The following is a 27,616-nucleotide window of genomic DNA, read 5'->3' as shown; positions in this document are numbered from 1 at the left end:
TGTTTGTATGTTTATGTGTGCGTGTGTGTTTATGTGTGTGTGTGTTTGTGTGTGTGTGTGTGTGTGTGTGTCTTGCAGGGTGGTCCTGGTATCAGAGGTATGCGAGGTAGTCAAGGAGAGCCTGGCAACACGGTGAGTTGGACTTGTCATGCACATCACACGTCATTACATCACATCACAGGAAGCGGGCCACCCATGAGAGCTGGCCTCCGTCTCCAGGGCCAAGTTAGAGTTTCCGATAAAACAGCCCAAAGACAACCGCTACGGAAGTGGGAAATTCACAAGTATATACAATGGATGTGTTTGCACCTCTGTTATTTTTGGACACCCCTACTGTTTGCATATGCTGTTCAAATCTCGGCCTCCTTTTCTTTTGGCTAGTGCTGAGCATCGCTTCTAAGACAGGCCCTTGGATTCTTAATATAGCTTTTTGGATTTCATTCGAGCTTATTTGCACAGGATTACCCATGAGCCTTTGCTTTGTTTTCCCAGTTCTCCTGTAGTCAGCCTGTGTGCCGTTGCTCTCGTCTTCGTCTTTAATCTTGATTTCCGCACGCTGGAAAACAAAAGTTACAACAGATGTGCCCCGGCATGCTCAGAAACACTCGGTAGTAGTGCCCTGCTCCAGGAAAAGCAAACCCCTGTGCAGACATAATCTCATTTTGATTGCATGGGTAGTGGGCAAACTCGATCCCAGCGGAGTCCCCTGTGCACTCGGCTGCGCGTGCTATCTAAGCGTTTTTCTCGTCACGGTTATGGATATTGTGTGTGTTTAACTAAATGCTAATGTCAGTCGGGATCCGTGTAGGGGTGACCGACTGCCTGCTAACTGTAGTCCATAAACGCTATATAAACAATTCATCTGAGGGAAAAAACGTTCAAAGTACAGAGCAGGAACTTATTTTGATGCCAAACTGTCGTACAGTAAGGAGAATAGAGTCTCTGACATTGGCAATGCATGCTCAGAACAAGTGGCACAATGTAACGTCACAGATAAGAGCGCAACACCTTTGCCGGTTTTAGATGATTTGGCTTTAGATGATATATTGAAAATTGTTGAAATCGAATTCCTACATTGTTACTTGATGTAATATGCTGGAGTGATCAGCTATTAGGTACACAATGTTATGGAGTCAAAGATCATGATCACATGGGGTCATCCATGTCATAATGCTCTCCCTCAAGATCTCATCTGTATGATATTACATTTTCAGTCCTGTAGCACCTGATCACCTGACCATTAATTTCTTCTTTTTTTAAATGTTCTAAGTGGAGGCTAAAACAGAAAAGGTAGATCTAATGCTTTTAAGCTGTCTTCTGGGTAGCATAAAATTGCTACAAATAGAAAATTGGGTTTGCAACCCATGTCGTCCTTCCAGAAGGGTCATAAAGTTGAAACCAAGAGGACCACTTTCAGTCCTTCAGTTAAGTTATGTTATTCCCATTTTTGAACGTCAGACATGTCCTGAGAGGATGGTATGACTGAAAAGTTGGATGTAACATTTTTAGTTGTCTACAACTTGTCATACTATTGCAACAAGAAAAACTGGATTCACATTTCATCCTGTCTTTCCAACAGGGTAATAGAATTTACAGTATGTTTTTACGGAAAAAGAACAGGCTGATGTATGATGGGGGACTATTTGAACACAAAATTATCTAAAATTTTATACCATGCTGTCGATTCCAATAGGTTTGTGTTGAATATGTAATAACCCACAACTTAATAAAAGGTGTGGCTATGAAATGATGTAACAAGATCTCCTCATACAGTTGAAATACAGCCTTACTTTTATTATCTAACAGCCATACCTTGTACAACGTGCATTATTCTACTTTGGCATTCCTAGGCAGTACATTTTACTTCTTGAAAAAATTGAATAGTGACTTTAATGAAATCTGGCTAGACTCCATACTAGTCTGTAAGTCAAGTCAAGAAACAATTATGTATGGTTTGCATCCTCTCAGCACCCCATACAGACAGAAATGTTGTTGCATAGTCAGGGAAGGCACTGTCTTTGACAATCTAGCTGGTCACTTGTCATGGATGATGACTATAATGCAGCTGAGTGGCTTCACTTAACATTTCCCTATTGTGTAGTCTATCACATACTGCCCTGAACTGACATGTGACACTTATTTATCACTAAAAGTTTGACTAACAAGGATGAGTCTAAATGTGTACTGTGCACACATTGTGTACAGTCTATAGTCATTTTTTAGTCCACTCTCTAGAAAGACAAAGAACACTGCTTATCTGGTAGCTACAGTATGGTGCTGGAGGTTAAAATGATCAACCAGAGTAAAAACAAAAAATCGGCATACTCAAATCTGTGCAAAGGTTTTTTTGTTTTGTTTTGTTTTAACTCAAATCTACAAGCTTTTGGTCTGAGACCTTCCTTAGGCAGGGTAAATCACCTGATTGTCCGGTGTCTAAAACAATTGCTGTTGTCAGATCATGTGGTAACTCTAATATGAATTGTAATGAACCTAGCCATGTTAATTTTCAGGGATCTCAAGGGCCAGCAGGAGAGATGGGTCCCCCTGGCCCACAAGGACCCCCAGGCCCCCAGGGGCCAAGTGGAATGTCTATTCAGGGAGCTCCGGTATAAAATTCATTCATTCATGAAATCACTTGTTCATCCATTAAACTCATTCACTCAGTGTGCCAATACGTATGTTATCATGTTTTCGTTTCTTTATTTTATTCATGCTCTTTCCCGCAGGAATGCAGACACAAATGGAAACGTATATGAACAAAATGAAAGGTCAGAATAACAAATCTTTCTTTCTCTCTCTCTCTCTTTCTCTCTCTCTTCCTCTCTTCCTCTCTTTCTCTCTAACACAGGGAGCAGCCGGAGAAAGAGGAGAGAAAGGAGAAGTGGGCCCAGCAGGACCACAGGTAAAAAGCCAAAGCGATTGAGTGCATATCATATTCTACACCACTAGTGAGAGAAGACCTGCAATGTCATTAATTTAGACTCGCTCTTCATCTGCTTTTGTGCTGCTGGACCATGTCCTTATGGAGCTGTAATTACAAACGTGTCATGAGTGCTGCAGCGTCTCTCTCTCCCCCTCCCTCTTAAGCTCTCTCTCTCCTTCCCTCTCTCTTTCTCTTTCTCTCTCTCTCGCTCTCTCTCTCTCTCTGGTGGTTGGTGGTGAGAGAACGTGATTAATGGTGGGGAGATGAGCTTCCCTGAGACTGCTGAGGCTGCTAACGGACTATTCGCTTGAATATTGACAAAACCCCCTGCTCTGCATCAATTATTGAACAGGATTAGTAAGAGCACAACCTGGTATTTGCATGGCAGCAGGTAGTGTCAGCCCACTTTATGCCAGTACACAACGAAGGCATTCTGAGGTTGCCTGCTTCAGAAGGGAGAGTAAAGGTACAAAGACATAAACAAAGGAAAGACAGAAAGTAGTACTGTAATTGAGACATAAGGAATATTATGTCCACGTCTGCCAGATTCAGATGAAGAACAGGGAGACGTTTTCATGCCTGTCATGCCTTTGAGGCAACATACAAATTTGAGTTTTGAACTTCCTGAATGCCGGGGCCAGGGCTCTTCAGCACGGACTCAGCCCGTCACCAACAATGCCTCAGGTGCATGTAAGGATAAGCAAGCCCTCACCTCCAACTTTACATCAATCTGTTATTAAGTTTTCAAAGATGTCATGCAAATGATTTTATGTGGCTATAGTGACAGCTCTGTTTTGACAGAGAGAGAGGGAGAGAGAGAGAGAGAGAGAGAGAGAGAGAGAGAGAGAGAGAGAGAGAGAGAGAGAGAATGTTCGACTTGTTTAATGTGAAGCCAGATTATGGTTCAAAGATCACCCTTGGAGCTGTTTCCTCCTTCAACTTAAAGAGGAAGGATGAGCGAAATCCAAAGGAGAGACAGAAAGAGAAAGAGAGAGAGATAGCGTGAAAAGAAAGAAAGAATGAAAGAAAAAAAAAGAGAACTTGTCTGTTTGCCAACATACACATGGCTGTGCCAGCACAAAAGTGAACCCTCTCCCCTCTAAACTCAGCAATGTGTTTAAGACGGATGAAGTGGGGGTGAAGCGCTCTCTAAGTGGAATCAGTTTCGCTGGCATAGAACTGATTCAGTGAAACGAAACCGGGTGTTGAAATGCTCCCCTCTTAAAGTCGTTGGTCGGACACGGGCCGCGCTTCACCCGCGAGTTGCTACGCTAAAGAGACCGCAGCAGCGCAACACGAGCACAGTTGATTCCAGTCAACCTGCGCCACATTAATCAAAGGAAAACACATTCAGTGCTTCTTCCCCTTTACAGTACATTCATCCAACCCTTCAAGCTTACAGCACTCCAACACTCTGCCATAAAGATGGATCATTTCCGATGTCAGTGCAATCTGCTAGAGGAGAGAGAGCAGCTATACTGTAGCTGTAGGCTTTAAATCAGGACGAGAGCGTTTGGGGCAGGAGAAGCATTCGTTTTCAAATAGCTGAGGCAGCTGCGCTGGTTTATTAAATAGCCTGTAGTGTAGAGTTGTGGTGTAGATGCTGTGTTTGGTGTTTTTGTTGTTGTTGTTGATCATTTGTTTGTGTGTTTGGTGGATTCTCCCACAGGGTGTCCCTGGATCACCTGGATCTTCTGGACGCGACGGCCCACCTGGACAGAGGGTGAGAGGCCGCTTTTCCACTCAGTCCCTTAACAACCGCACACATACAGTATGCTTCATAGTTTTATGTCCTGCTAGCTACTGGCCAATTTTTTCTTTTTTTCTCTCTTTTCAAAATCACACTGACTCAAGCGCTGCCATTGCGATGTGTTCTCTGCTTGTGATTTTTTTTTCTATTATAGAGGCATGTGTCCTTTGCCAGTTTGCAGTGAATCATAGAGGAAAAGTTCACATGGCTTTACTATGCCTGTCAGAACCAAGTTTGTGACAGCATACTTCTTGCATAGACTGCATCGATTGAGTTTAATTTGTTCAGTGAACCGTGGATTTATGTCTTAAGATTTGTTGAATCCAAATCCCAGGGTGGAGTCTTGGTCCTTGTACCATAGTAATGTGTTATCTCACAAACTGAAATGCTTCACAGTGGAAAGTTGAAATGACAAAATCATTTAAGTTGCTCTCAGAATGAAGAGAGTTCTATAGAAAGACCATATGGAAAGCAAAATGTGCTGGAATTTCCACCAAGTCATTTCATACAGACAGCCCATCAGTTGTTATTCCTGATGTTCACATCAATTTGAAAGTCTTGCTAAAGCCTCCTGTAGTGTAAGTGTAACTAACTAATAGTGTAACTAATCTCAGGACAGTCCAAAAGAAACTCCTAAGAAAGAGTGCAACTGAAGGAGCCTGTTGGTTTGGTAGATGGCTGCATAGTGTCTTGGATTCAGATTTGGATTCATGCTGTGAACTCAGAGATAAGGCCAGTCCAGTATTAGTACTGTTTGGCTCTGTTTTTCTGAAGAGGGTCCCAGCCCAGGAACCAAACATCACCGAGGAAGTTGGAGAATTTTTCTGGAGCAGTAAAATATTACACCCCTCACGGGAGAGTTTAACGCACATCTGATTCTCAGGGAAGAGCAAACTATCTGGTGTGATCGCTTTTTCATTTCCCCCAAGTCTAAAGGATATCTGAGGATGGCGATGTTGTTATACTTGTTATATCTGCCTCTAGACAAAGAGCTTTATTTACTCCCTTGGACTGAAAGGTCACAGGAAACACTGATGTGAGATAGCTTGCCGTAATTAAGGTAATTAATGATTGGCAACACATTTTTCAATGTTAGCTTTGTTAACTTTGGAGTAATTTTGAATAGTGAAAATCTAGCCTAAGGTTTGTAGGAAATTATGGCATGAATTTATGAACTGATTGATGGAATGGAGCTGCATTTTTCAAACTAGGGAAACCAGTGAATTCCTCTTGATTGCGCGGGACTAATGGTGACATATAAGGCAGTAGTAAGAAAAAAGCATTGATGATGATAAAAAAGCATTCATTTTGGTCTTCACACTACACACTGACGATGGCTTAGGCCGAAACGCGTCTGTGGACATGGCATTAATAAATACGTAATGAGAAAATACTTGAGAGTGCGGTTTTTCTACTCTAATCTGACATATAAGGCACTAAAATCAAGGCTTTCTGGTAACATCTGGCATCGATGTGCAGTACCCTAAAAGACAAACATCATTCCTACACATATGGAACAGTGATTGTATTAAAATATCAGTAATGTTGGGCTTTCTTTGGCTTTCAAAATCATCCACATTCCATGAGATCCACATAAGCATTAAAGGTCTTGCACTGAACACAGAGAGCATGCATGCTACCCAAAGATGTTTTCCCAAAATGTTCCCTCATAGTTTTTATTAGTCATGCTTGGCCAATAGCATATACACAGCTTGACATTAAAGCAAAGCTGTGGCCATTTGAGTATTTTTATGAAAATTATAGACAGTTATTATACGCAGTCTCAGACACACAGCGACATTTAAACCTTCAATGAATGAATGATGAAGAGGTTTACGAGCGAGTTCAGTCTTCCCATAGCCAAAGCGCTGAAAAAATGAGGTGATTTTTTTGACATGGGCAGTTGAAAGCCACATTTTTCTTACCTGGAAAAAAAAATAGGAGACTTGCTCTTGGGGAAGGACCTGGACCTATAAGCAGAATTTCCCCTGAATTTCGCCAGAAAGAGAGTTCAGGCCCTTCCTCTGTCCTCTAAACAATAACACGCATGATTTCTCTGGTCCTGAGTGTTCCTCTATCGATGGCTTAGTCTGTTTTACACCAGCCTCTCTAGAACCTCATTCTTAATGCTGATTTATAATTAACCCACATTTTAATATGATAAGGAAATTGCTGTGTGATTGTGTGTTTACGGAATAGTCTCTTACGTCAAAGTGTTTCAACGACATTAAGCCAGCAAACTCTCTACCAGTGTTTCCTTTATGTGCGTATGTTGCTCCAAGACATGCTTAAGTGATTCGGAATATATCGGACATAAATCTGTTTTATGTAAAGTATCTGTCAGTTAATGGCAACAATAACAGCAGATGTTTGTCTTGTTATCTTGGATAACATGCTACAGTATATATCGTAGGTACAATATTTCTTACTACATTGATGTGATAGATCTGGTGTAATGCTTTGGATATTAGAGAATCACATGAAAAGCCTCTTCCAGTAAGTGCATGGGGTTTTGAAATTTATTGGAAAAATCTATTTGAAAAGAAGGCTTGATGGGAAGTCTTGCATATCTAGTTGGTGAGCGTGGAGTCACGGATTCAGATTTTTTATTTCTCTCTCTCCCACTTCCTCTCTCTCTCTTTTTCTCTCTCCCTTTCACTCAGCCCCTTCTCTTTCTCTCTTTAATTTTCTCTCTCTTGACTCTCTTACGTATGAATGCGTAGCCCCTTCTGGTAAATCTCAGCCGATGTGGTTCGGAGTGTTTTCCTTTACAGCGTGCCATGACCCCTCGTGTACCTCCGCCAGCCTGGCTTTCAGGAGCAGCTCAGCATTTCAGCTCACACTCGCGCTAATTCTCTTGTCTGAGCTGAGGTGTGTGTGTGTTGGGCGGGGGGGGTGGGGGGGGTGGACGCGCGCTGTGCTCGCTCTCTTTAGCATGTAGAGCTCATCGGACAGCTGCTGCATGGTGACTGAGGAGGCATGGCACAGTGGTGCAGGTAGCCTGTTTCCGCTTGCACTCGCACGCGCAGAAAAAAAGGCGTGTTTGGAATTGTGCTGTTTCCCATTGGAAGCGTCTTGACAGATCTCTGTAAAACACGTTGTCTAATGGGTTTCGGTGCGTTTGACTGACCCTGCTGCCACTGCTGTGGAGCTCAGTGTGAGCTGTCGATGCAGTGACCCCACCACCAGCACCCCACCCTCCCTGCCCAGTCACCTGTCCACAAAGCATCCACATGCGCGCTGCTCTTTCTGGGATTGGCGTGTTGCAGCAGAGCAGCCACATGGATGATGCTTTTTGGACGGGGGTCTGGGTTGATGGATGTGGTGCGGGTCATTAAGGCAGCCGAGGCAGGGAGGTCAGCCAAAGTCCCACGGACCTTCCGAGCCAGAGGAGTGCTCTCACGCCAGCACACTAGCCTCACACATGCCTGCTCACGCACTCTTCCACCCGGATCTGTCTCTCCTCATGTGCTGGACATCACGGACGGCTCGTAGAGCAACCACACTGACCGTGCATTGCACACACTCATACCTCACTCACCAACCTTCCCATGCTGTAGATTTATGGCCACCTTTTCTCCATAAACTCTGTATTTAACATTCTTATCCCACTGGTAATACTCAATGAATATTGTATGACAGTCACATATGTCAGCAAACATGTTATTTGCCTGTGGTTGGTGGCAAGAGTAAACGTTATGCAGCTGTTGAGCTTATGACTTTATTACATAACTGTGAATGAATTGCTGTGTGAGACAATTGTAATGTACATTTGAAAGCATTGTACATGTAGTTGAAAAAGCAAGTAAAAAACAAGTGAATAAATAATGTAATGACTGGTGTAAGTTGTGTTTCTTAATGGAAACCACTTTAAATTTCCCCTTCAGGGTCTACCAGGAAAGGACGGACCACAGGGCAGACAGGGTACAGGTGGACCTATTGTAAGTAATGCATGTATTACAATATGTCTCTCAGAGGAATGACCTCAACTCTACTGTACCTGTGCTCCTACCAAGATAGTTCAGCTCGTATGGTTCTCTCCCCTCTCTCTCTGGTTCTCTTAGGGCACCCCAGGAGCGCCGGGAGCCCCGGGGTCTAATGGCCCCCCAGGGCCCATGGGAGATCCTGGAACATCTGTGAGTATACTATAGAGTCTCTCTGCAGTACCGTACAGGGCATGAACCCTTAGAAATGAGATTTTGCTCTGCTTTATAACTGAGACATTGCATTACAGCATGATCATATCAGAGAGAAACTCACATGATATGTGAGTGTGTGCAAACGTGTACTATGTATTTACATTATGGTTATTTTGTTAGAGGTCATATATTTATGAATTATATCTTGAAATGTAACACAGTAAATAACCATGAATGGTGGAATCTACAATCCATTTCATACTTCTCAAAGAAATATTCATATTCAGACCACTTAGGGCTTGTAATGGTTGAATTGCTTTTAAACGTAAGGTTGTGTCTAAGATTGGGTCAAAAGGTTTGGCCCAATGTAGGGGTAAGGCCCCTTCTCTGCTTTAGTAATATAAAGGAATGATAGTCCTGGTCTACTGAATTTATTTACAGCGCACCCCTGCTTTGTATGGATTTGTTACCACCTCAGCATTGTAGTCCTATCAGTTTCATAGACCTGTAGAAATCCACTCAGTCTGCAGTAGTCATCTGACATGGCAGGAACGACCCCCCTGCAGACCTGTGCAGGCGCTCTCCTGAAGGCCTCAGTAAATCACCTGTCCCCGCTAGCCTGTAGCCTGCAGTTTGTCCCCGATCAGAGTTGCGCAGACATGCTCTGCTTTCTGATCCTTTCCCCTTTCCCCTGGGCTTCAGGCGGACGTCAACAGAAAACACTCACCATTTCCTCTTTTAGACGGAGAGAAATGGCAAGGACATACTGTACAGTATGATTGTTTCACATTTGCTGCATTCTGATTCTGAACACTCAGATTAGTGCAATCAGGCTTGGAGACACACAGGCTTCTCTGACAGAAAAAAAATAAATCATAACACACTTGAATTATATTAAATTATACGACCCTACTGTTAGTTCCCAAGACAACAGAGTGCAATACCGAGAGCTGACAGTCTCCCTTTGCACTGATACTTGGCACTTTCATAGACACGCACGTACACACACACACACACACACACACACACACACACACACACACACACACACACACACACACACACACACACACACACACACACACACACACAGACACGGACACACAAACACACAGAATGTATTTGATGTGTGATGTGTGTCTATAAACGACGCATTCGTCCCCACAATTCCTCGTCCTCGGTGACTGCATGTGGTCCAGCTGCCGGATGACATCAGCATTTGTTAAGCGGCCACGGTGCTGCTGGACGGGGCCCGGAGCGCGGTGCCAGAGCGTTAGCTCAGCAGCGGATCATCTTTATGCGCTTGGCAGACTGGACACAGCACAGGGGTCACCATGGATTCAGTCGTAAACTTAACACGCCGACCCCTCCGTGTGCACTCCCCCACTCATGCTGTGGGGGCACTCTCAAAACAACTGCCTGAGTGTGTGTGTGTGTGTGATTCTCCCGTTTGCCTCCTTACAGGCTCCCAGCGCGAGTGAATCATAGCTAGTGTATTGCGATAGCCTGCAGACTAAGAAAATGTAAATGAGGACGTTTTCCCTTACTTTCCCTTGTCCATGTGTCTCTCTCCATAGCTGGTTACTCATGGCTCTGTTTCCTTTTCAGGGACCTCCCGGTGTTAAAGGTGAACGAGGGGAACGGGTAAGTCTGGTGATTTTCAGAAGGAAAGTCACGGGGTGTTTACAAACCTAGGCGAACTCCTACCTCATCCATTTATCAGGCACTTGCTCATCAACATCACATGCGTGTTCAGTCAGTCAGATGAGGTGACGTAGTGGGCTTTTATGGGTGGTGGCTGATGGATATGACACAATATTTAGTTCTCAAATGATCTAGAATGCTACACTTGAAAGAATCGTGAGGACTTGATTTGCTTGCTTTTATTACTTGAATGTCAGGTCCTGTTTGGAATTAATTAAGATGTAGACTTGCAATTTACCTACCACAGGGAAAAGTAAAGCAAACCTACCAGATTGAAAATGTTAAATCATTTTGGGGTAATTTGGGCTCATGTCTGACCTTTCACTGTTTATACTTTGAGTCAACCTTGTGTAGCTACAAATGTCATGTTGGGGATAAAACCGTTCCACCTGGATGATAGTAGTCTGAAGAATAATCAAAACTCTCGTATTCTCATTTCTAGAATAATAATAGAATGAATAATCAGTGTGTTTGTGTGCATGCATGCAAATACAAGTGTGTAAATTGCATATAAATACACGTGTGTGTTCCTTGTGTTATGACTTACATGTGTATTTGTGTGTGTGCTTCGGTTCAAAGGGGGATCTGCAATCACAAGCAGCGGTGCGCTCCATTGCTCGACAAGTGTGTGAACAGCTGATCCAAAGTGAGTGAAAGCAGGCTGCCCTGTGTGGGTGTTAAATTAGTGCACTGGTCTGGTCGGCATCATTATCATTAGCAGAGAGCATTAATAACACTGGACAGTGATTGAATTCCTGAAAAAGAATCAGAGACATTTCTGTGTGAGCTGTAGCCTCTGCGTCTCATTGTTGACTCCTGTTGTCTGGTCCTTAGGTCATCTGTCTCGATACAACTCCATCCTGAACCAGATCCCCAGTGAGAGCGTGTCCGTGCGCACTGTGCCCGGGCCCCCTGGAGAGCCCGGCCGCCCAGGGCCACGCGGCCCACCAGGGGAACAGGGGCATGCTGGGAGACCCGGATTTCCCGGGAGCAACGGACAGAGTGGCCGGCCGGGAGAGCGAGGTAGGACGAGTGGTCGATGCACAGTAGCGTTGTATAAAATGGCCTTTTATCTCCTGAGCTGCTGCTGTTAGTTGAATCCAATTGCTGCTGAAGTGCATAACATTCCCCATACATCACTGGACGCTGCTGAACCACCAGTAATCGTTTCTTTAGCGGCTACACGAGCTCCGGCATATAGCGCAAGTGATGTGCGTGTCCATGTGTGTGAGATAGAGCAGAGCTTTCTCCACCGCTGTTCCCACTTAAACACACAAACAACCCATCACCTTTGTGTCAGCCACCGCCACAACTCGGCTTCGCTGACGGTCTCCAGGGAGCGGAACAGCCCACTAATGAGCAGTCGCTGTTGAACTCGCGAAATGAATGTCGGGTCAAGTCCTCAAACACTGTAACACAATTAAATAGTTCAGAATGTCCTTAAGCTTAGTCTCTTCAGATCAGCATTTTTGGTCAGACCAGCGAGCACAACTGGGAGGTTTTGTATGAATCCTGGAGATCCTTCACTTTAGCTACGGGGTTAGAAGTAATGATTCTGCTTATTCTGCTGTAGCTGCTTGTGTTTTATTATTTTGTTGAACTGAAATGAAAGGAACTGAACTGAAGTGAACTGAATGAACTGTTCAGTGTCATTGAGACTTTAGAGAAAGGACTTGGAAAAAGGCTGTAGAGCAAATCAGCTGACCTGTATTTCTGGCAAAAGCCTTAGAACGTACATGTTAATCATTCATCAATCACTAGGCAAGTCAATTCTATAGAACTTACTTCTTTAATGACTTTGTTATGTGACACTCTGAAACTTTGAAACTGCAAAATGAAAAAAAAAAAAAAAAAACCTAAATATTTTCTGTCTGAAGCGGCATAATTGTTTGTTATCACTGTAAGTTGTAAGTAAGTGTATTTTCAGTTGTGTCTTGGCAAACGTGAATACAACTTTTTGTCAGCAACTCAGAATGTTTCTTCACAGGCTGGTTTTTTTCCAGTGCAAACAGAAGTATTGAAATTGAAATAGAAGGTCAAACTATGAGGTGTATGTGGGTGTGTGTGTCACTCACCTGTGATATCTGTTCGTTCAGGTTTACCTGGAGAGAAAGGAGAGAGGGGAATCACAGGTGTGGGAACGCAGGGTCCTCGAGGTCCCCCTGGCCCTCCAGGTAAGTTCTGTACAGAGTGGAACCCACTCAGCATTGGCTCTGGCCACCTGTGGCCCTCCTCTACTTCTCTCTCTTATTAAGCCCACCGTGCTAAGCTGCGAACACAAAGCAATGAATGGATGAACAAGAACAGAAGCTCAAGTCATTTTGACACGTTTGATAGGTCACCCGTAAATGAAATAAAATGTGAAACTGAAAAGTGCTTTTTTTTTTTTTTTTTAAACGTTCCCAGTTATTTGCGTTTTTTGCTGGCACGGGAGCCGTCTGAGTACACGCTGAAGGGGCCGTCCACATGAAAGGCCCCTCAGGCCACAGACATTTGTGAAATGAATGACTGGCACAACTCGGGACTGCCTCAGCACTTTCTACATTAGGCGGCTTTCACGAAAGAAAGAGAGAAAGACAATCCACAGAAGTTCTCATAACATCTGAGGCGAAAGGAGTCTGTTGCTGATTTTTGGTGGTTTTTCTCAGCCCCTGTTCTGAATAGCCACCATGTCCTGGAATAGAACTCGACTCAGAGAAATCATTTTACATTGATTATGGCTGTAATGCAGCTGGTTGTGTACGCTCTGCACTTTAACCCATATTTTGGTGAAATTCTATAAAAGACTTTAAGAAAGAACGAAAGACCAAACATAAGAGCTTTAGCCTCCAGCAGTAGATACGGAATGCCTTGAGATGAACCTTCTGGTGGTAATTTAGGAGGCAATAACAAATAATATTTTTGTGCACTGGATATTCTCATGAGAATAACAACACACATTTTCAGCCTTTGTGGGTATATAAGGGTATAAACCAGAGTAGGGTTGTTTGACATTTGAATCCATCGTGAGTGCACTGGAGCAGCAAAGGAAAACATGTACATCATTTGTAAAGTGGCGTCCCTGTACATAGTCGCATGCTTTTGTGGCAAAGAGTAGTTCCGTAATCTTACATAAGTGTTTTTGTAGGGCAGAATAATAGTTACTACATATGGCTTCTCTTCCCTTGAGGCTTAAAGATGCAGTGCTAGTGCAGTGCTTTATACTGTCACAGTGATGAGGTTGACCAAGCCCCAGTCATTTTAAATAACATAAGGCCACCCTCTCCCCACACACAGGACTTCCAGGAGAGGGTCGTACTGGCAGCCAAGGCCCCGCTGGCAGGCCCGGCAACCAGGGAACTCCAGGACGCCCAGGGACCCCGGGCAGCACCGGCCCGCCCGGCCCACCAGGATACTGCGACCAGAGCGCCTGCATGGGCTACAACGGCAGAGGTTAGACCTCAACTCTCTGTCTCTCTCTCTCTCTCTCTCTCTCTCTCTCTCTCTCTCTCTCTCTCTCTCTCGCTCTCTCTCTTTTTCTCTCCCCTCCATCTTTTATTTTAATGTATTAGGTATTTTTCTGTCTGGTCCTTCTCACTCACCCACTAACACACGAATGAGGTGGATGGTGTATTCATGTGGGCTCTAGGGGTGTGTCACATCCTTGTAAAACGCATATTCGAAACCTCAAAAAAGTACGCTAGCGTCAAATTGCCAGTCTGAGTCGGCGTAGTCGTTCACTTATCCACTTGTGGACAGTTGACCTAGATTGAGTAATAGCTGGTAACATTTTCATAGGAGGAATTATTGGCTTTATATCTGACCATTTTATGGCCATATTTACAAGTGTTTCTGTCTGGCTCTATTGTCACAGACCTTTTCCAGCTTGTAAAAGCTTTCCCTTAGTGTTTCTCAGACAGACAGGGACCAGAACTCAATTGGTTGACATAAATCACTGAAACCCATCTATCGTTTCTATCGTGACTGAACACATGGTCTCGGGATTTTATTTGACTGCCCTGCGTGAGGCTATTTTATTCAACACGCCAAGAGAATCATGGCTCAACTACAAAAGTCCTGCACAAGGAGTGGATTCTGTTAAATAACCAAATCAGTGTCAGTGTCTGTTCTGTTCGTCCTTAACCATCACATTTGAAACATGTTTTTTAGTTTGGAAATAAGTTATTTTGCTGAAGAGTTTCAAACTTACAATTTGCTAACCCAAGCATTCAAGACTAATTTGGAGAATTAGAATTCAGTGAATGAATTGAAGACATAATTTACATTAAAGCTATAGTGTTAAAAATTGAAGACCGTAATTTACATATAGTAAATTAGCTATAGTGTTAAAAAAAATAATGTCTTGTTGTAAATATGCACACAGACTAGTGTTTTATGTGAGGTTTACAATTTCACATATGCATGAAAATATGCTAGTATGTAATGTGTTTTTCTTAAGACACTGAAGGTCCATAGAAACAAACCATTCAAAGAGATCACATACTTAGTATTATAACTTTTTTGCACCACAATATGTCCATACTCTCTACTGAAAAGATTGTGGGGGGACACAGACTACAGCCTAATTTATCCTGATCAGAATGGCTGTGAAACATTTTCTGTTGCTACTGTCTTACCATCTGATGTGACAAACTTTATTAAACCTGTGACGTGTACATAACATATTCTGTTCTTACTTGGGAAAGCATGTGGGCTGTTTGTTTCCTAATGACGTGGTCTTCTGTCTCTCTCTCTCTCTCTCTCTCTCTCTGTGTCCTGTGGTCCTGTCCCAAGGTCAAGAGCAATATGAGAATGACTACTGAGCAGCTCTCTGATCCGCAGCTGCTCCTACTCCCTAGCTCTGTTACTCTTTTTATACACACACACACACACACAGACACACACAGACACACACACAGACACACACACAGACACACACACAGACACACACACAGACACACACACACAGACACACAGACACACACACACACACACACACACACACACACACACACACAGACACACAACTACCAAGATGGGGATGCATGGAAAGACTGTTGGTGGACGGCTCAACTCCAAACTCACCACCACTGACGTCAATGCAGATGCCCTCATAGCTATGAGACTTGTACAGTATTTGCCTCCTCCATCCGGTTAGCAGTGAGACTGACAGCACCGAGGGGTTGAGGTGATGGGTGCTTTCGGTGATCGACTGCTCTCCCCTGCAACGTCATCTCCCATCTGGTGCCTCTCTGTGCTCCTCTGATCCTCTCCCGAGGACACCACCTCCGACTTCTGGCTTTGTTTCTGTGTTTCCTCGTATACTCTTGCCCTATGACCCCCCCGCCCATTCTCACGATGATGCTGTGCCTTCCATATGTACCTGTCCTCTTTCTTTATACCTGACCCATTAACCCCTTCCTGCCCAACTAAAAAACACTGGTGGTGGTGATCAGAGATTGTGAACCAAACTTTGGACTGTTCCCAACAGTGCAACAGTTGTCACCCAACGCTTACCAAACCTACGGTGGTCAAGCTCCAGGCCAGTACCAAAACCATGCTCCAAATCCCTACCAGAACTACGGGGTCCCAGCTCCCGATAACAATTATGGCCAAGGGGATGAGGAAGAGGAGGAGGACCCTTATGCCGGTTACCGCGCCTACCCGCCTCAGTACCATCGGCCTAATAACTACCCCGGTTCTCACGGCAGCGCAGGGGGACGGTCACCGCGATCCCCACGCGGTGCGGACGGAGAGCGTGCCGGTGACGGAGCGCTGGACAAACAAGAGTGAAAAGCCCATAAACCCAAACCCAGAGGAACCTCATGTCCATGCCCTGCGGAACCCTGAAAGTGCCTGTTATATGCATCCTTTTTTAATAAGTCCTTTGTTGTTGTTGTTGCTAATGAAAGGAGGGGCAGAGTGGACACGTTGTCCTGGAGACATAAAGGGGTGGGAAAATACCTCCATACTTTTTTAATATAATGGTTGCATGTAGCCAGGGAAAGCTTAGAAGGTATGTCACTCTTAGTCTTTGTTGTCACATTACTTTTGTAAATTAGAAGATGGGTGGCTGTTTGTCATGTTCTTTGGCAAGACATGGATGGGATTTCAGCTCTCCCATGGTTGTAAAATTGCAAAATGTTTACAAGTGAATATATTTAACCATCTCTTTGGTTTGTGCATTAGTGTAAGAAATGTTACCTTCAGTGACGTTCTTTTTTTTTCTGTGCCATTGTGGCGATTAAGTTTCTTGTAGCAAAGAATGACTTTTCCAAAAGAAAATGAACTGTGTCAAATCATGTGCTTCACCAGCATACCACCTCCCATTCATGTGGTACCATAACTCATTGTGTCCAAAGTATTATCAATGACAACTTTCATTTGAGAATGTAGTATTGTAGGGGTTAGTGTCATGTAGTTGCTCATTACGTGCCCATTTTGTGTTCGTTCCTGGCAGGTGCGCTCACCCTCATGGGTCTCCAGTGTCGGTGTCAGGTGAGGTGAGCACCTGTGTGTGTGTGTGTGTGTGTGTACTCCTGGCGATGGGCCATGTTCTCTGTAGGAGAGTGTGTGGATAGTTAGGCCTGTGGTCTAGAGCCCTCTCCAAGGGAAAACTGCAGAAGAGCAGGTGCCAATGGAGTCTAACCACCAATCCTTTGAAAAAAAAGTAATTTATTTTTACTTTTGTTTTGTTTGTTTTGTAACCAATAAAACTGTAATACAACTGGACGGCACAATTGTTTCTATGAAATGCGTGGAGACATGGTCTCTGACATTTCCTTTTCTGTTCCTTGTTTGACCTTTTTATTTATTTGTTAAAGAATGTTGCGTTGACAAATAGGCAAACCAAGAATCTCAGACCTTTCCATATTGGATCATAAACTAAATGCGCCAGCTGAAAAGCATGCACTGTAGAAGTTCCAACTGCCTAACAAGTACACCCATGCCTCTTTCTCTTATGTAATTGATTATTCATCAGTGTTACAGGGAATTAGTTTGTTTACCTGGCACTTGCAGTTGGTGTTAAATCAGTTATACTTCTATCAGTAATGCTTTAACCCACTGTAATCTTTGACTCTGTGACATGTGTCCATCCCATCACCCCTTGCCTGAGCTGTGTTTACCTCTCTCTCCAGAGAAGCCAGCAACTGACACACACTGACACACACACACACACACAGACAGACACACACACACACCACACTTCAAAAGGCGACTCCAGCCCATGCGCACAGCTGAGGTCAATTACGAGCGAACCACAGGTTCAGTTAGCGCACGATCCGACTTCTAACAGGGGCTGCAGAAACCATTTGTGGTGGAGGAAGACCGTGCCAGCAGCCTTATGCTTTTAATGCAGTAATGGGGTTGACAGGCCTAACGCAGCCACCATGCTGACTGTCTGCTCTCCACAGCTCAGCTGGAGTTTCATGCATAAGGTGCAACTTGATGCAGTCGAAACCTTTCAGCAGGCCAGTCATGAATGACACGGAAAAAGGGTAAACAATGAAGAGAGTTTATTTTACAATACAGTGACACCTGAACATTACACAAGTAAATACACATACAGTTTTAAGAAAAGAAAATGATCCACTTCAGCCTAGACGGGTCTTGGCCTGAGTTGTAGTTTGTGTCATGGGAATCCTTGCTGACAGTGACAGGGCCCTGGACCAAGCCCATCACGGAGGAGCATGAGTCACGCTGGGCTTTCTGGAGCATCTCCGTGTTCTAATGAGGTGTTACTTCATCCTGAAGTCCTCTGGCCTGCGGACAAAAACACAAAGGAGCTGTTACCTAGTCAACACAAAATATAGGAGAGTGCTCGGAAACACAGCAGCCCAAGACGAGAGTTAAGGGCTCAGTAATCAGTAATACTCGATGCAGTGGTCACTGCGCGCGCGAGGGGTGTTGTCAGCAGAGTGCCAGAGCCAGTAGGATCAACTGCGGGATCAACTGCGGCTGACTGCGCCTGACTTGAGATCTGCCAGTCTTAGGAGTGTTAGGAGGAGCTATAAAAAAAAAAAACGGCAGACTGTTCCAGACACATCAGCTGCAGTCTACACCTGAGGTGAATTTTGTTTGCAGTAAATTTCCTTCCTATCCATTAAAAAGAATATGATGACTTAAAAAAGGAATTATTATGATATTGTTTTGATAAACCAGTGTTGGCATACATTTAGCAGGACAGCACTTTAGCACATAAAAGTGTATTCAGTATTAGGTGTTTTCTGTGTATGTGTCAGTCTACACTACAGCATAAAATAGTTTTTTTAGTACCACTGTTGCAGACACTACATAAAAGAAGGTACCCCTTTGATTTTTTAAAAATGTTCCCACATTCTAACACCATCATAGCAAACATGTCATTTTTCATGGCATGAAATTTGTAATCTAAAGTCTGCTAATTTACCATGGGTATATGGCAGCTTTTGTCCGTGTAGACCTTTAACATAAATGCACTGGCTGTTTGTCTTCCAGGGGTACTGATGGCCACCAAGCAACGAGACAAAACATGAAAATCACAGCAGTAGGCTTTAAATTCCTTACCAATTCGCTCACTTAAGACCCACTCAAAAATCACTGTATCTGCCCTTCCTGGTGTCAGCTCTGAAACATCACGTAATGGGAAAGCAGGAAATGCAATGACAAAAAACAGTATCTCATTACCGAACCTGGATGTCATTTCCTGAAATCGTAGCACTAATTGTGGTGTTCTCAGATAACATTGTTGATGTGTTGATGTTTTTATGTATTTTAAGTCCAAAACCTGTCTGCCTTGTCAGAAAAAATAATGGCTATAGTTCTGACAGACCGTTTTAGATGCCATTCTTTCATCAGTGCAGGAGATGTTTCATAAGTATTAGTTATTTTCCAACCAAGATAAAGCACTTTTTTTTTTAACTGAGAAACGTTCAAAGAAAACTTGTCCGTCTCATCATATGCGAATGCCATATATTAACGTCATTCATGGGATCTAGATCTCTTATGAAAGTCATTGTAGCTCTATCAACAGGAACAGGATCTATTTTGGTTCCAGGAATCTTTAGCTTCTCAACAAATGGCATCAACTGAAGTGCTGAAGCAGAACTAAATGGCCAATACAAAAAGGGTCGAATAAGGCCAGCCTGACAGGTCAGTCCAGCATACTTGACCACTCAAACGTTATCTATGTAGTGATGACCTACCTATACATTTTATAGGTATTTATACTCGTACTGGGTGACATGAATATGCTAAAATGTATAGGACGCCAATGCAAATGTTGACAGAAAGAGGATCACCATGACAGCCTTCAGGGCATTTCAAAAACAAAAACAACACAATCAAGCGCAACACAAGTGTAAGTGTCTGAGTCACGTTCCGAGGCCTGGGAATTTAACGACTGGTACGTGTCTGGATATTAAAAAAAGTGAATACTAAAGCATACACGCCCGTGTAGAGGCAGGATGAGAGGAGTTCAGAAGGGCCAGCATCTGTTCTGATTCTGCAGCCCAGCTCCAGTGCTGCGTTGGGAAAGCCCCCATCAGGAAGACATGTGCTTTGGCTGCGGCCGTCCGTTTGGAGCGCCGGAGGGGGGTGGAGGCGGAGGCGGCGTGGAGCGGATTGTGGGGTCCAGATTGAGCTGTACGTCAGAACCAAAGAGAGTCTACTGGCAGAGGCAGTCGCAGCAATCCCTCTACTGAATGCCCCTCAATCACCCGGCCCCTCAGAGCTCCATCAATCACACACGTCTCCCGCGAGCACACACACACACACACACACACACACACACAGACACACGTCTCCCGCGAGCACTCACACACACACGTCTCCCGCGAGCACTCGCACACTCGCACACACACACACACAGAGGTATAAATAAACGCATATTTATGGTGATGCTGTTTCCGTTTGCCCTTGGGTTCACATTAGCCCTAAATACTCAGAGACCGTTTCCTCCTTGGTTAAGAGTAAGATGCCTGACATGGCGCTGCTGGGGTCCCAGCGCAGAGCCTGGGCTCGAGCGCGGGTCATCCACTACCTGTTTGACGTCCAGACGCCTCTGGCTCCCAGCAGCTTCATTAGGGAGACCATCGGCAACACAGCGGCCGTAAAAACCTGAGCCCACGCTGCTGGCATTTTCCAAATGAGGCGATGGTGCTCGCTGAAGACAAAAACATAGACATAAATCCTTGTGTCGCTCGCGGGCGTTTGTGGTGCTCACTAACGGCTCACTTTGTTCCGTTCTTTTCCTTTTCCGTGTCGCTAACGCCCTGTTAAAGGCTGGACGCTGTCTGGCCGGTTTGACGGTGGTTTGTTTTGAATCCAGTGTCTTACGAGCACAGCTTGAGCTGACGTTTAGGGGATCACACCCAGACCAAGAAAGAGAGAAACACTGACAGACATAAATGAAGTCGAGAGCTTCATTACAGCACAGAAGGCTTCAGAACTGTCTGTCAAAAACAGACAAACTGCCAAGGACGTTACATTTTTGTCTGTCTTTGTGTTTCTTTATTTATCATCATAACTGCACAAAAAGACAAATCTGGTGGAGGAAGAGGCCATCAAAATTTGAAGCAGATCTGAATATTCCCTTTCTTCAACTCTAAGCACACTTTTAGTTATACTAAGGGTCTTGCTCCAGTGCTTCAATTGATTATTCTAAATAAGCCTTGATTGTAATTGTTGCAATTAAGGTAAATACACTCACAAGAATGCCTTCTTCATCTAGACCTTTCAAACAAAGCCAAGAGACCAACAGAAGGGAAAAGAAATCTGACTACAGACGAAAGTTGTAATCAAGGACTCACTGACACAAAGTCACTCCGAAGCAGCTTTTCAGTTTAAAAGGTTATACGTCAGAAGAATGAGCAAATTATGCCAGTGCCATAAAAGGGCCACATATTTCAATAGCCACCCGCTAGAGCCTCGGTAGCCACCCTGTAGAGAATATGGCTTGATAAAAAACGGAAATCACGACTTCAACACAGTCGTTTCTTTGACCACAGGGAAGGGACATGCATGGACAAAGACAGGGATGAGAACAACAGGTGCCGTGTCACTCACTCAACATCTGGTCCTTAAGAACAGCATGAGTTCTTATTGGGACACCTTCCAGAGACATAGATTCATATTTACAAAACGGCAAAGAAGGGCAAATGAGAGCAGTGCAAAGCCGTCTCCCAAAGGACACAACAAACCTGTAAGACGCATTAAAGATCTATCAATTTGACAATCCTACATATCATAGGAGTCCAGCCCCTTTATGATTTACTCCCTCTACACTCACTGACGAGCAAGAGCAGTTGGAGGTCTCCACTCTCATCCAACATCCATGCCTTAGCCCTGTGCTAGGTGTGGACAGAGAGAGAGAGAGAGAGAGAGAGAGAGAGAGAGAGAGAGAGAGAGAGAGAGAGAGAGAGGATGAAGGATGGAGTGCTTGAGTCAGATGAGGAAGAACAGCTGGGTTGGACTACCTGCAGCTCCCAGCATGAGGAGGTCAGAGGTATGCCATGGGCCAGTCTCTCCTCCTCCTCCTCCCCCCCTCACTCTCTATACCGTCCTCAGTTTTTTTCCACTTCCACATAATCTATGTTCCTCCACTCCTTCACTAGGTGTGAGGGTTCACCACTATAGGAGCCTCTGTGGTGCTGGCCCGTGTCTCTCTGCACGGGGGAAATGGCTGAGCGAAGTCATTGGCCCTGTAATGGCTCCGAATGGGTGACCTTACGCGACCCTCTGTGCACTCAGTGGCCCCTGAGATGGTTAATCACAGGGCTGTAAACCACTTGGGCCGCACAGTGTTCCTCCAACACACACACACACACACACCTCAGTTCCACTGAACTTCTGCCTGGATGTATAAATCTCTCTCCACAGAGATGACAAGCCACAGAGAGGGAAGGTGAAAAACACACACACACACACACACACACACACACACACACACACACACACACGGAGACCGTGAAAAGGCTATGGAGGATGATAAAAGACGAAAGGCTAATGACTAAGGGCGTGTGTGTGTGTGTGTGACAGATAGAGAGCAGGACAGAGGGCACTCACGGCGTCCAGAGTCTGGGGTAGGCGTCGCGCTCCTCCTGGCTGTAGTCGCGGAGCGTGCGCGGGACGTCGCGGGGCTGCGGCAGCTCCTCCGTGAGGTTCTGCAGGATCTCCTCCGGAACGTCGTCCTCAGCGAACAGGTGCAGCCGCTGCATCATGGTCCGCCGCTGCAGGTTCTTGGGCAGCATCCCGTACACAGCCAGCTTCACCAGCTGCAGTGTGCAAAACACAGACAACAACAAACAACACTGGATCACATCACAACCACTCGAGAGGAATATATGTGTGTAATACAAATGGTTGGAAAAACACACAGTACATTGGCCGTAATACTTGCCTTGAGACAACAAAGGATAATTAGCTTAGATTATCATCGCAGTGCACTGAAAAAACAAAGCTTAGATAATGGATCTGGTATTTGATTTGCTTTCTTTTCAAAGCAGGTAGGAAACAATTACAGAGCCCAATGCAAACCGAACCCAAGCAAGATAAACCTGCAGAGACTGAAACAGCCTTGAACGTCTAACATCAGCAGGATGTTTTCCTCAAAGTTTACTGAAATCTTAAGGGTGCCCAGCTGCAGAGCATGCGCACAGAACGGACAATGAGACAGGTGGGCTTTGTAAGGCAAATAACAAGGGGAATTGGTCAGCATCTGTCTTTTACAAGAAACATACCACCATCTCAAGACATTCTCTTGTAGTTCACCAAACCACATACCGCCATCTCAAGACATTCTCTTGTAGTTCACCAAACCAGCACGTTCACCTGCAGTGCACTGTGGAGAGCAAGTGTACTTTATATGCTAGCAAGACCCTGTGGTGCTCCAGAACAGGGCATCCATATCCCACAGTCCTACTGCTGTACCCTTTGCTCTTCCATAAAGCAGATGCCATCACTCATAGTAAGTATATATACTCTTTTGATCCTGTGAGACACACACACACACACACACGAAAAGGAAGGGGGGTGATTATGGCACATAATTATCTGTGATAGATCTCCGGTGTTGCTATTCATCTATTTAATGCCCACGAATGAGCAGAGGACATGAGCTGAGCAGAGGCGCCAGCTGCCTGGACACACTTAGGCCATCTCCCACACTCTCCCTCATATGGAGAAAACATGGACCAAAGGACATGAGGGCACTCTGGGAGGGGGTGACAAAGTGCAAAGTACAGAGCACCGGCAAGGTGACCCAAGTAAGGTGACCTGGGGGAGTGTGGACAGCCAGCCAAGATTCCTCATTTGAGGAATGACATCAGGGAGCCCATAGGTGATGATGCTGCTCATGCTGGGTATGAGCAATGTCAAACCTAAAGAAATCTAAGACTAGGGCTACACATTCTTCCACATGACCTCTGTTACAGTTCGAGGACAAAAAGCCTTTAAACTGAAGGGAGTCTGCCCCTACACACTATAAGAATAAATATCGATCACTAAAAATGAGTGAGCTAGGCATCAGTCTATTACTACCGAAATACCGCATAGCAGAAATATCACAAATAATGTACACTCAGTTATATAAGCTTCATATTGAATAAGGTAAACTTAACAATGTAAAGACAGTCTGCCATCACATCCTTGCCGAGCAGGCAGTCACACAGAGATACAGCCTTCCGGCGTAAACGCCATGATTAGAGCCATGGGGAGATGCCGTTTACACTGTGTGACTTCTGGTCTGCTGAAAGACCTCTTCCTCTGGAACTCCAACTGGCAGACCCGGTGCCTTGTCTACGTCTGCTGACGACTCATCTCTAATGCTCAACGCTCCAGTTTGGCGGCGGTGACCAGGTTCTATGCAAGTGATCCGGGGAAAAGACAATGAGTCGTGACAAGATGGGAATAGCAGCCATCAGAGTCGAGGCAGATGGGAGGGAGAGATTAGTAGCCTTGCACTGAGTGGAGAAAGGCCTGGAGCAGTTCTGATCGTTTGCCCACTTGCTATCAATTCTGTTGTTTCTGGAGAAGACACTGGGATTTGAAATACAACAGGAAGCCTGAGGAATTGTTTTTGCCCACAACATTTGCACCAAAGACAGACAGGCAGACAAACAATTTCAGGTGATACCTGCAGAAATGCAACAAAGGAGCATGCAGTTTATTTGGGAGAGAGTGCAGAGAGGGAGGGGGAGAGGGAGAAAACAGAAATGTGGCCTCTGCAAACGAATGCCAATACTTTTATGAGTACTTTCAATTCAAAGTATAAATGATGACCGTTGACAGTTGAAGACAGATGAGGGCAATATTTGCTGAGAGCGAACGTACGTAAAATCATTTAATATGCCTGAAGTTAGCCAAGCCAGAGTAATGTGCTTAAGTGGTTTGTGAGGAGAAACAACTGTTTGAATACAATGTGATTGGAGTGTGTTAATTCCAAGTTCATTCAAAAGGGCAGGATATTCCTGACACAGCAACTCCTGCTGCACATCACGTACTGTGTGCACACAGCACTTCCTACTGCTCATTGAAAAAGTACAGGCTCACAGGTATGCTGGATGCAAGCTGTGGTTATATGGGTGAGCATTTGTATATGACATATGTGAGTGGTATATTAGCAATGCACTGGAAAAGATGTTAAATTATTTGTGCTGTTGACTGGGGACTTCCCACAGTGGTTAAACCTCTCACTGCAAGTACTCATACCCAACAAACTCACTTCTGGTTTATAACAAAACAAAAACAGGGAACCCACACAACCATCATGCCTTTGTGAGCACTTCCCTGGGGTTGTCAAGTGAGCACCTTCTTTGGTAAGTATTTCATTGAATTCGACCAACAACACCTTCAGAAGGCTCAACGCTGGAGTCCGGTGTCCCAAACTAACCCAGACTTGCAAGAACACATGTAAATACCAGAAACAACAGATCCACCTCAAGATACACCTAAGCATTACTGAGAGACTTTGACATTTTCGTATAATAGCATTATGCTTATGATAACTAAGGCATTCATCACAAACATAAACGTCCACCTCTTCAGCAAAGACACACAAACACATTATACAGCTGCATATGTATACACTGTACGTAATTGATGCTAGTATTCCAAACTTACAGCTTTAGGATCTTTATCATGGAGCTGTTCCGCAGTAACTTGTTTAAATCCACCAGGAAACCTGCAGAAAGAACCAGAAACTCTTTCATCTTATGCAATCGACACACCTCTACGACAGATGGTAAAAGAAGTAAATGAATTAGACAAACAGCATTATGGATGTGAGCTTCAGTTACATAACTTGTATAAGAATGGCTTAACATGTGCATGTGCTTTGGTGTGTTTTGACATAAGACAACGGAGTATCCCCACATCTATGGAAATGGAAATGGTTTCTTTACCCTGTGTGAGATGAAAAAATCTTCTGTTCCCATTTGTTCCCTGACAGTGCTATGTGCCTGGTGTTCATGATCACAACGTGATCTCCACAATCACCTGGACAAAACACAAACACAAATGTCAGTTTTTTACATTTAAAAAACATTTAGTTTCACAACACATGACATTTTGCAACTGCATGTGGCATCTTAAAACTTGCATGCAAATCTCAATTCTAAAATCCAAGAGACTTCATGGAACACATAAGGTTAGGTGCTGCGTTTTGTTCCCTCCTCCTTACTCTTACTCTTACTCTCCCTTATAAGGGACTGGAATTCCCATCCTGCCCACAACAGTACTCTCATCTATCTGCATGAGAGTTTCATTTTAAACTCCCAGCAGGCCACAGGAAACAGAGGGCTCCCAGCGGACTCATCTGGCTGGTGCACCACTGACTGAATACCAAACTGTGCAGAGTGAAGAAGCCTGCGTTTCAGGCTACTCCACTCACGGCTCATGCAGTAGACCTCCAAAACAAATCACAAATCACTGCTGACAAGCAAATTTAAGGGTACCTCCCACATACCCAAACAGGGACACTAATACATGTCAGCAACCTGAAGATGTATAGCTGTGTATAACTGGATAATGTATTAGTTAAGAACAAAATTAGTATCAGCACAATAAGATGTGTGAAATATTTTGCAGCAAGAAAAAGTGAAGGAATGAATGCAACTCTTTCTAGATTGTTGGGTGCAGGCATTTCCTGAGGAAATACAAAGTAAAGATAAAATGTGCATAAAGACTTCGTAATGTAACCATATTTTCGCACTTCTTCTACTAAGTTTTTGCTCCCTAATATCTAAAAAAAAGTATCTAAAATCTTCGTATTTGACTATAGCACCACCTTATGGCGCTTGCCATTTTGAAATCTGCTACTTCATATTACCTTGGAATTACTAGCCAGTGAAACTTCAGGCAACACAGCACACTTACTTGTAGCATGATATATAGGTTTATGCTTCCCTTGTAGCCTGATTGCAGACATAGTAGCAATCTTTCCGGGAGGCTGCATCCTTGCGTCGATCAGAAACCATGATCTTGCGAAGGTGGCCCATTGCTTTATGCCATGGAAGACAAAAACAGAAACATTCATTACAACTTCATATGTAAGAGTGTGGAATGTGGAATTATGAAGGTACACTAAGTCATCGCATTTACATTTCACTTACGGGGGTGAATACAATGCAATTTAGCCTAAATTTTGACAGGCTATAATCTGAATAACGTCATCTGTCCACAAACATGAAGACCTTCGTTACATTAAATTTAACAACGCTCTCGTAGGATATCTTAATAATTCACATTCGCATTAAAAAATAATACAGACTAGGGGCATACTCCTTACATACGAATCCAAATTTGAGCTCAGATAACTTAGCTAAATTCGAGCTACATAAAGTGGATGCCTGTGCGTTAACTGCAAGAACTGCTAATGTAGCTGACATGGTTACCCTGTATACATGTCAGTAGTATTTTTGGACAACTACAACTGTTACAGTTTACATTAAATCTTAATGAAAACAGAGCCACTCGCAACAGAACACAGTTTACCTGGGCTGATCTGGAAAAGCTGGACATATTACATGAGGGCCGCTTGACCGCTAGTAGAGAAGCAACCAATGTGACTGTCAGTACGATAGCTTTGGTTTACCGGGTGAAATCTTGCAAGTATCATTTGTTCCGGGCATAGAGTTTTTTCTT

The 27,616-nt window shown here is 44.2% G+C and overlaps 2 protein-coding genes across 5 annotated transcripts in view; one reads left to right on the top strand and one right to left on the bottom strand.

Annotated features, from left to right (window-relative positions):
- The window catches only part of col14a1a (collagen, type XIV, alpha 1a), an 83,594-nt gene extending 66,367 nt beyond the window's left edge, over positions 1 to 17,227 (top strand). For 2 of the 4 annotated variants that reach the window (XM_042085743.1, XM_042085740.1), the window contains 12 exons: positions 79 to 132; positions 2,511 to 2,606; positions 2,849 to 2,902; positions 4,593 to 4,646; positions 8,561 to 8,614; positions 8,738 to 8,809; positions 10,421 to 10,456; positions 11,096 to 11,162; positions 11,351 to 11,539; positions 12,613 to 12,690; positions 13,793 to 13,948; positions 15,290 to 17,227. In XM_042085743.1, coding sequence (XP_041941677.1) covers positions 79 to 132; positions 2,511 to 2,606; positions 2,849 to 2,902; positions 4,593 to 4,646; positions 8,561 to 8,614; positions 8,738 to 8,809; positions 10,421 to 10,456; positions 11,096 to 11,162; positions 11,351 to 11,539; positions 12,613 to 12,690; positions 13,793 to 13,948; positions 15,290 to 15,318 — 939 coding nt within the window. In that variant the 3' untranslated portion in view covers positions 15,319 to 17,227. The remainder of the gene's footprint in view (positions 1 to 78; positions 133 to 2,510; positions 2,607 to 2,848; positions 2,903 to 4,592; positions 4,647 to 8,560; positions 8,615 to 8,737; positions 8,810 to 10,420; positions 10,457 to 11,095; positions 11,163 to 11,350; positions 11,540 to 12,612; positions 12,691 to 13,792; positions 13,949 to 15,289) is intronic. The other 2 variants (XM_042085741.1, XM_042085742.1) reach the window with 2 other exon arrangements.
- A 768-nt stretch (positions 17,228 to 17,995) lies between these two features.
- On the bottom strand, positions 17,996 to 27,579 carry mrpl13 (mitochondrial ribosomal protein L13). The gene is made up of 6 exons (XM_042085747.1): positions 27,467 to 27,579; positions 26,849 to 26,972; positions 25,876 to 25,969; positions 25,595 to 25,655; positions 22,541 to 22,749; positions 17,996 to 18,259 (listed from the first exon to the last, which is right to left on the bottom strand). Exons 1-6 carry the CDS (start codon positions 27,491 to 27,493, stop codon positions 18,235 to 18,237), a joined length of 540 nt encoding a protein of 179 aa, XP_041941681.1. The 5' UTR covers positions 27,494 to 27,579; the 3' UTR covers positions 17,996 to 18,234.
- Positions 27,580 to 27,616: the final 37 nt, after the last annotated feature.

This window comes from Alosa sapidissima, chromosome 3 (assembly GCF_018492685.1).
Source record: "Alosa sapidissima isolate fAloSap1 chromosome 3, fAloSap1.pri, whole genome shotgun sequence".
NCBI classification, from domain to species: domain Eukaryota; kingdom Metazoa; phylum Chordata; class Actinopteri; order Clupeiformes; family Clupeidae; genus Alosa; species Alosa sapidissima.
The sequence above is the reverse complement of the archived record's forward strand: the minus strand, read 5'-3'. Positions and strand labels throughout refer to the sequence as shown.

What these genes read in the sequence shown, in the direction of transcription:
- mrpl13 (XM_042085747.1), bottom strand. Translation starts at nt 27,493, where the DNA reads ATGTCCAGCTTTTCCAGATCAGCCCAG. An exon ending in ATTTTTTCATCTCACACAGG is followed by an intron (nt 25,656 to 25,875) that starts GTAAAGAAACCA and finishes TTCTTTCTGCAG; the next exon opens with GTTTCCTGGTGGATTTAAAC. An exon ending in ATGATAAAGATCCTAAAGCT is followed by an intron (nt 22,750 to 25,594) that starts GTAAGTTTGGAA and finishes TGCACACTGCAG; the next exon opens with CTGGTGAAGCTGGCTGTGTA.